The sequence below is a fragment of the Lissotriton vulgaris genome, chromosome 10, assembly GCF_964263255.1.
Source record: "Lissotriton vulgaris chromosome 10, aLisVul1.2, whole genome shotgun sequence".
Lineage (NCBI taxonomy): Eukaryota > Metazoa > Chordata > Amphibia > Caudata > Salamandridae > Lissotriton > Lissotriton vulgaris.
The window spans coordinates 184,793,113-184,801,862 of NC_141698.1; the positions used below are offsets into that span (position 1 = coordinate 184,793,113).

General features: G+C 48.5%; 1 protein-coding gene across 1 annotated transcript; it reads left to right on the forward strand.

Moving 5' to 3' along the window:
- Nucleotides 1–857: 857 nt before the first annotated feature.
- RASD1 (ras related dexamethasone induced 1) lies at nucleotides 858–3,452 on the forward strand. Its single transcript, XM_086940851.1, has 2 exons — nucleotides 858–1,341; nucleotides 2,315–3,452. Exons 1-2 carry the CDS (start codon nucleotides 1,071–1,073, stop codon nucleotides 2,839–2,841), a joined length of 798 nt encoding a protein of 265 aa, XP_086796977.1. The 5' UTR covers nucleotides 858–1,070; the 3' UTR covers nucleotides 2,842–3,452.
- The last annotated feature ends 5,298 nt before the right edge of the window (nucleotides 3,453–8,750 follow it).

Sequence of the window (8,750 nt, forward strand, 5' to 3'; positions counted from 1 at the left end):
TTTCCCCGGCGCAAAACATTTTTTTTTTAAATCCCTACTGATTCACTACGCATATTTTCTAATGTTTTATTTTAAGTGCAAACCGAGGCACGCTGCAATCAAAGCTGCTGTCCTAAGACCAGGCTTGGACTGGAGTAAGAAAGCGCGCGAGACGCCGCTGAAGCTCCATGAGCAGGAGCACCGAACACGACGGCTGCCTGAGCGACACTGAATCTCGAGCCTGCGTCCCGTCTGACCCCCTACAACGTCTTCTGTGACGTAATTGGTCCACCTCCAAAACATAAACAATACTGGACGAAGCGCGCGCGGTCCCAAAGCCGCCGCGGCCATTTTGGGCGAAAAGTTATTCCACTAAAGTCCCTTTTTACTTGCTCAACTGTCAGAATTGGCATTTTAGTATAAGTGCATGTGCTTTTTTCATGTACTCAAACGCATTCGTTTTTAAAAACCTATCCTGTTCGCTTTGAAACGTTACTACGTTAGGACTTTGGTCGCGGCATGAGTCAGGATCTTGAGAACGTGAACAACCTGTTGCATTATGTAAGATGGTTTCTAGGGACGCTCCTGAAGAACGTCACGATGAACCTTAAAGTGCCAAGATGGCCTCAATATTGGCTCACTTACGGGAGCTTACGCTCGGCGTCAAATCGATAACAGGGTATCGTCGTGTTACTGGCAACCTTTGAGAGCGGGCGGGAGTCGGTCGTGACGTTCTGGGGTAGGCGTGGCCTAAGGCTGCCAGCCCACTGGGCGTGCTCGCTGCGTCCAAGGCCCGCCTCCAGGCGTGCTCGGTACTGTGACGTAGGGCAGCGGGTACGGCAGGTCTTCTATATAAGACATGCTGATACCTGCAAGAAGAGCAGAACAGCTTTAAGCTCGAGCACCTCTGAGTACACTTGTGGCTGCTGGGACGCTTGCTTTCCCTCGTGTGACTCTCTGCAGCTTTTGCAGCCTCAACCAAGGACTTTTGGACTTGCATTCTCTTTCTCCCTAAGAATTTTGCCTCTTCGCGCCTGGAAGCTTTGGAATTGGGCGCTATCACGGAGGCACACATTGCGTTCATAAGGACCATGATCAAGAAGATGTGCCCCGGGGAATCTGAGATCAACATCCCCGCCAAGAACTGCTACCGCATGGTCATCCTGGGCTCGTCCAAAGTGGGCAAGACGGCCATAGTGTCTCGTTTCCTGAACGGGCGCTTCGAGGAGCAGTACACTCCCACCATCGAGGACTTCCACCGCAAGTTCTACAGCATCCGGGGCGAGGTGTACCAGCTGGACATCCTGGATACCTCTGGCAACCACCCCTTCCCCGCCATGAGAAGGCTCTCCATCCTCACAGGTAAATGACACTCCCAGCTCCCGTAGAACTTTTTAGACAGAACTTTGTTATACAATATGTCCTTTCCCAGAGTGACTCCGCTTTGAAGATTTAGAAATGTACCAAACGCCTTTACATTAAATGTGTCCGTTGTGTACATCTCAGGCGGGGTGGCAATTGGGTTGTAGTAGAAGACTAGATGTAGAACTAAAAAATGAGATGCATGTCATGATAGCCTTATCTATTCTTATGACATTTTCACACGCGCAATTGAAAATTTAGAGTCCCATTTCTGCAAGGTGCATAGAAAGCATACTAGAACCCGATGATCGCAAAAGAAAAATGCGTGCAAAATGTTAACACCATTTAGAATTTAGCGGGCACTGTTGCAAATGAACAAAATTGTGTGGAAGTCTGTAAAGGGGGAAAAGCATTAGAGTTTGCGCAACTTCTAGTGGTGTGAAATAGCGCTTTCCTTTGGAACCCTGCTGCTGTATATAGCTTTCTGAAAGATAGGAAAATTGTGCTTTTATAAAGTTTGCACAACTTCAATAGGTATGTAGTAGCAACGTTCGCAAACTGCGGCTGTATGTAGCCTTCATGATTGCATTTTTCTGTTGCTGCATCACTACAATTCTCAGTATTAAAACTTAAGTCACGTCAACTGTTTGGAAAATGCAACCCTTGCGCGTTTTAGCTGTTGTTTCGTGCAGTCCCGAAACATTATGCAGTTTTGAAACGGCGGGCTCTGCATATCCTCTTGTGGCGGGAGACTTGAGGCCGCCTAGGCAAGAAAGCGCCGACTATCCTAGCATAAATGTTCTGAACCCTTGGCCGAGCTTAAATGGATACCAACCTGTTGCCCCAGAGCCCAGTCTGCGCTGTTAGAACCTCGCGAGTAGCACAGTTATGACACATGCTTAAATGTTCCAAACTTTTGACCAGTGGATCAGATTTTAACCTGTTTATCCCATTTCTTCTCTCCTTTCTCCAGGTGATGTCTTCATCCTGGTTTTCAGCCTGGACAACCGAGACTCCTTCGAGGAGGTGCAGCGCCTCAAGCAGCAGATCATTGAAACCAAGTCCTGCCTCAAGAACAAGACCAAGGAGAACGTGGACGTGCCGCTGGTCATCTGCGGCAACAAGGGCGACCGCGAGTTCTACCGCGAGGTGCAGCAGCACGAGATCGACCTGCTGGTGGGCGACAAGAACTGCGCCTACTTCGAGATCTCGGCCAAGAAGAACTCCCAGCTGGACGAGATGTTCCAGGCCCTCTTCACCATGGCCAAGCTGCCCAGCGAGATGAGCCCCGACCTGCACCGCAAGGTGTCCGTCCAGTACTGCGACATCCTGCACAAGAAGTCCATGAAAAGCAAGAAGATCAAAGATGGCGGCGACGCCTATGGCATAGTGGCCCCCTTCGCCAGGCGGCCCAGCGTCCACAGCGACCTCATGTACATTCGCGAGAAGGCCATCGGGGGTGGCCAGGCCAAAGACAAGGAGAGGTGTGTCATCAGCTAGATGTTGTCTTACCACCAACGATGTGTTCGTACGTGTCAAACCATAAAAACAGATTTGAGGTGGATCCGGTGAGGCATGACCGTGTGGGGGTGAGAGGTGCCCCCCATGCCTCCTGGGAGCTGGCCAGGCCCTCAAGGCTGACCCACAGGAGACTTTGGGCAAGGAGAAGTTGGCCTTGGAGTGACGAAGAGGTTGTTAAGTCCCAATGCAGAACTCGAGCAGAAAGCACACTGGCCTTGTAGCAGGCATAATAAGTGTATAAAACATAAGAACTACTGAGAACAGTTAATGGTGCTGTGCACTCTTTTCAGAGACTTTACAGGCAAGAGCCAAGAAGGACTGCGCAGAAGGCTTCTTGCAGTCTGGTTGTTGACTCCAGACAAGTGTTGTGTCTGAAACCACGACCGTGCGGCCCAGTGCCGTGTGAACCCTGAGTCACGAGACTTTGTTGTTTACATCTGTCTGTTGTTGCAACCGCAGAGATGCACTTTATATATCGTGGTACTGTTGTCATGACATGATCAAAAACCATGTGTGTTCTATTTTGTGCTGCTCATAAATAAATGTGTCAATTTTATTTTGTTTTATACATAATAAAACCTTGAAATGAACATTTCTCTCTTTCGTAATTTCTCGGCGGGGCGATGGGGGGGGGGGGGGGGGGGGAGGGGAGTCCCATCAGGGGACAGGGGTCGCTCTGACTCTGATGAAAGCATTTAACATTTCTCCTGGGCAATGTGCACAAATCACTCCTAGGCAAACACGGAGGCAACACCTTGGCATAAATAGGGCACATGCGCTGGGTAAGAGGTGTAAAATATAAACGTTTATTACATTAATAGGGGACAATCTTACTGCTCTATAAAGCGACTTTACAAACTCAGTTACGAAAGGCAACTATCAAACACAATATTAAACCAGCAGTGTTCATTTTACACGTGCACCCACATTTTGCAAATGACGCGCCAGGTTATCCCAAATAAAGGGTAATGAATGGGACGTATGAAAAGTGACCTACAGGCTGCGCGCAGTAACATGCAGTTTACCCACCGAGCTGTCCACACAGCCCGAGTTGCAAAAGAGGGCTACGAGCAATAAAACCATATAACGCCTTCCCGCATAGTTACCCACTCTTAAAACATGTTCATTCTCATCGACTCCCAACAGAACTTTACATACTGGAGCCGTCATTGTGTGTCAGCCAATGCCCCCTTGTGGACGCGCTGTTAAATGGCACTGGGACAATACTACAGGTAACACCCCACTGTTCTCGCCTCCCACAAACTGGTGAAGGGTACCGAACATTGCAACAGGCGCTTCATGGCTCCGGAAAGGCGCTGGGTCGAGGTTTTATCCATCGTCCCTCCCCCACCCTTCGCTTTTACAAATAATTGGTGCGCTGTAGTTTGATTAAAGAAAGGAAAATAAACGTTTAACTCCCAGAAAGCACTGCTTTCGTAAATGAGTATCCTAGATTGGAAACCTAGTGTTAAGCTGGCAAAACGGAATTACAATACCTTTGAATCATATTTCACTTAGTAACTTTACACTAAAATACAGTTTGCAGACGCACAGTGTGCTCCTGCACACACATCAGCTCAGCCAACTTTTCACAAATCCATGCGTGATAGTGTGGTTCAGTCCTGGTGTTTTCCTTGCCATCCGGGACTTTTACTCCATTATAAAACATTACCACGAGTCCCAGAATTCGAAAGAAAAGACCTGGACTGGAGTAGTTCATCACGCATGGACGTGGGAAACCGTGCACCTGTGCCACCCCACTAGTTCACATGTATTTCCACCAGCGCTCCCACCTATCCCAGGTCCATGCTTGGGAGCTCACCTTGGATAAACCTTCGCTTTCTTGTATGTGTAAACCCGAGAGCATAATGGAATTAAGGGAACTTCAAGTACCAGAATGCAAAGCAAGCCGCAGACTGCACCATCTGTTCTCACGTGGACCCAGGAGTCTGGAGAACTCAGTTCCCGGCAGGTGGCTCATTAATGCAGTGTCCGACGTGCGCGGCCACTGAGCGACGCGGCACGTCAGTGTATAAAAGCGGCTGCCATGGTAGGTGGTCGCCCTCAGTCGGTGTCTAAGACCAGAGAGTTATAGAAAGTAATTACCGCAGCTATTCGGGTATATCAGGGCATCCATGTTGCCATTGCCCCTGATGCAAGCAATAAAAAAAGCCCCCTTTGTCAGCTCCTGGGCCGTGAAGTACAGCAACTTTCAGAGTTTAATTGGTCCCTGCGGTCCCCGGTGCCACTGCACATATTGCACCAATGATAGTAATGTCACTGGGGAGTGATTTTTAACGGCGAGCACAAGGATGGGCCCGCAGATTCCGAAGGCGCTGGTAGTAAACATGGCGGGGCAGGTCCCACCTGTGTGCACAACACTGACCGACAGGCAGCTGTACTCGCGCCCCCCCCCCCCCCTGCTGCAGTTGCAAGCATTGGTGTCTGACACCTGCTCTGGGCCCCCTGCCCCACCTTCGCTCTACTGGCCCCAGCAGAACAACGAGGGACATGCAATTAGGGCCATATTTATGGCAACGTCACAGGAAATGGACAGGAATGCGGCGTATTTGAAAGAATATGGCGCATTCCTGCCTTGGTCTCTCCGCTGGCGCCATTTTGGCTGCATAGCGCCAACACAGGCACCCTTGCACCAAGGTGCAATTGTTTTGCGCCACGGTGCACGAGCCCCTGCGTTGTAAGGAGGGTTGTTTTTGTGCAGGAAGGGGCGCCTTCCAGCGCAAAAACGACCCCTTGGGGATTTTTCCTCTTTCTTGCTGTGCTGCAGGAAATAAACAAGAGATATTTCTCCTCACTACGCCACACCTGGGACGGCGTAGCATTTTGGCGCATTCCCAGGTCAACCTCTTTTGGTAAATGTGAGAAAACATCAAAATCCACGGCAGTCCCTTAGGAACACCCACGCAAAACCCATGGGGCCTCATTTATGAGGTTCTGCGTCACATTTACGCCGCCGATGCAGCACTTTTTGTGACGCACCAGTGGCGTAAAAAATGTGCCTTGTTGCGCCATATTTACAAAGTGACACATCTAGGTAGATGCGTCACTTTGTAAACCCCTGCGCCACATTATACCTGTGCCAGGTATAATGTATGCAAGGGGGCGTATTGACGCAAGGAAGGGTCGTAGAAGTGACGCAGTGAAATCTGAGATTTCACTGCGCCGCTTCTAGGACTCAAATGCATCAATTTCGTACGCCTGCCTCACCGCAGGCGTAAGACTGACTCTGGCCCTTTCACATGGGGCTTGCCCCATGTGAAAGGATGCAGTGCTGGGGTTGCGTCACTTTTGTGACACACTGCAGCAATGCATCACTTTTGCGCCTACAGATGCGTCAGAAATACTGACGTATCTGTAACTCCTTGCAACATGATGCGTCATACTGTAAATATGATGCATCATTGGTGTCGTAAGGAGGGCGCAATGAAAAGTGATGCGTCGCTGTTTTCACGCAGCGATGCGTCACTTTTTATAAATGAGGCCCATGGAACGCCTCCCTTGCGCAGAGTAACGCAACACAGCACTTTACGTTGTGTTGCATTACTCTGAATTTATGGATCCCATGAGGGCCACACAAAGAGGCCTTGTATGGCTTCATAAATTGCATTTTAGGCTTGCGTCGCACATGCACCACGTTGCATGGTGCAACCACACCGCAGACCCACTCATAATGATGCCCCTTATTCTGATCTGATTTTCAATGATATGGCGCTGCTTGTTGTCATCCCTTGTGCTGGCTGTCAACCAGGCTGCTTGGAGCCATGCTCACGCATTCATACTATATCACAAAATATTCAAGGACACTGCAAATATGAGGCATGGGAGTACTAAATTATGCGGCACACTTGACTAAATTGTGTGGCAAATTATGCGGCATTAATGCAGCACATTTTGCAACAGTATTCATTATTCGTTTCATTTTTATTGATGTTACCCATGGGCAACTATAGTTTAACAATCAAATTCAACAATAAGCAACAGAAAGATGTCTAGTCAACTTTTGCGAAGTCTGCTGCACAGGAACACGCCTCCACTTTTTAAGTAACTTCTGGTCGATTTGAGCTAGAAACACATTTTTTGTTTGTTAAAATCTACTGATTATGCAGCTGATGACATACTATGTGGCAAATGCAGCAAATCCATAACTATGCGGAAATTGCTGCAGCCGCATAATTGCAAAGCTCCAGTGGCTCTGAAAATACTATGTTCAAGAATGCTTTAAAACTTTCTCCACTTTGTGAGTGCAGCACTTATGCAAAGGTTGAACAGAAAAACCTTTTTCCCCTACTTTCCACCTACCTTAAATTTGTTTTGGCTCAAAGGTCTGCCTGCAAATGGCTTTGTTCCGGGGAAGAGCGCAACAGAGGGCTGAGGCAAGAAAACCGCAATGATGGGCGGGAAAGCAAAGGGCAACATATGAGAACAAAATACAGGAGAGAGAAAACAACATTTGATTTACAAGACCCTTGCGTCACTTTTGCGTCATTTTCCCAATGTTAAAAATGACGCAAAAGTGGCGCAGGGGACTTGTAAATCTGCCCCAATGGAGCGCAGGGGGTGGGCAGAGCAGCACACGAGAAAGCAGCTGGAAAACACATGCTCTCACATGAAGTGCTGCAGGCTGTTTAGTTGGCTTAGCCTTAGACCTAATGAACATTATATTTTATCTCTTCTAAATCCCCAGTGGTAACTTGAAGTATTGCTGGTGCTTTAGTTTCAGATGCGCATTAGGCAGGTGTCTGCCGTAGGCAGAAATGCGCCCAAGATCACACAATGAAAGGTGAGGTTCCGAGATTCTGATAGTTTCTTATCCTATGGATCTGATCTATCCAGGTACTAATGCGCAGATTTACAAGCCCCCTGCGCCACTTTTGCGTTATTTTTAACATGGGAAAAGTGGCGCATGGGGCTTGTAAATCTGCCCCTAAATGTCTTTTATATTGGTTTAACGCCACAGGCAGAACACTGTGAAATAGAAACAGGCCAGTCGATGGGAGTCGCGCTCTTTCCCTGTTTGCGCCTCTTTCCCCGGCACGTGCGCCTCTCCCCTGCCAAATACCACGCGGATCTCGGGTGGAACAGCCCGTACAGTAAAAAAAAAAAATACACAAAATGCAAGCATTAATCAAGAGCAGCTCTGCGCAAAGTAAACACTGTACAATAACCTGTTCGGTGAGATGCTTTAAGTGCATTCAACGATCCTTAAAAAACGACTTCTACTGGCCGAACACTATACTTAAAGTATGTCCCATCTATGGGTTATAACAATAGTCAGATACGGTCACGTGATGGGATTTTCCAAAGCGCATCGCGGATCGGTTCACTATGGTACCATGTGGTAGAATCCAGTGCATTTGCCGTGAAGTTGTTATGCTGTTTGTATAGTGCGTTGTGTAACCATGAGGCTGCCCCCCTATGCAGGCAGTAAATGTTGTGTAGTGAAGACTTCGTCAACGCGGCACTCTCTTTGCACATTAGTATCAGCCCCGACAGCGATGTTTCGATAGTTAGGTGGTGGCCCCCCTGCCTGACATTATGGTCCCTGCAGGTGAGCTCTCCCACCCCTCTTCATGGCACTACATGCACGTTTTGCGCAACCACTCTCTCATCTAGGTACAGCCTAACCCCTACACGTTCACACAACGACGCACCCACAAACCCAACTTTACACCCAGAGGGGAGGACACGATGTGGCATAACGGCCTGATGTGTTTACTCTGTAAAAACACATAAGTTCCAGGGCCTAACCACCTAGGTTATTCACACGGGTCCGCTGGAGCTGGCACAACCAGCGTGCGACTTTAAACTGCAGCTTTAAGCCCGACATAGATTAAATACTTAAGTGCCACACTGATGAATATTGCTTT

What these genes read in the sequence shown, in the direction of transcription:
- RASD1 (XM_086940851.1), top strand. Translation starts at nt 1,071, where the DNA reads ATGATCAAGAAGATGTGCCCCGGGGAATCTGAGATCAACATCCCCGCC. An exon ending in AAGGCTCTCCATCCTCACAG is followed by an intron (nt 1,342 to 2,314) that starts GTAAATGACACT and finishes TCCTTTCTCCAG; the next exon opens with GTGATGTCTTCATCCTGGTT.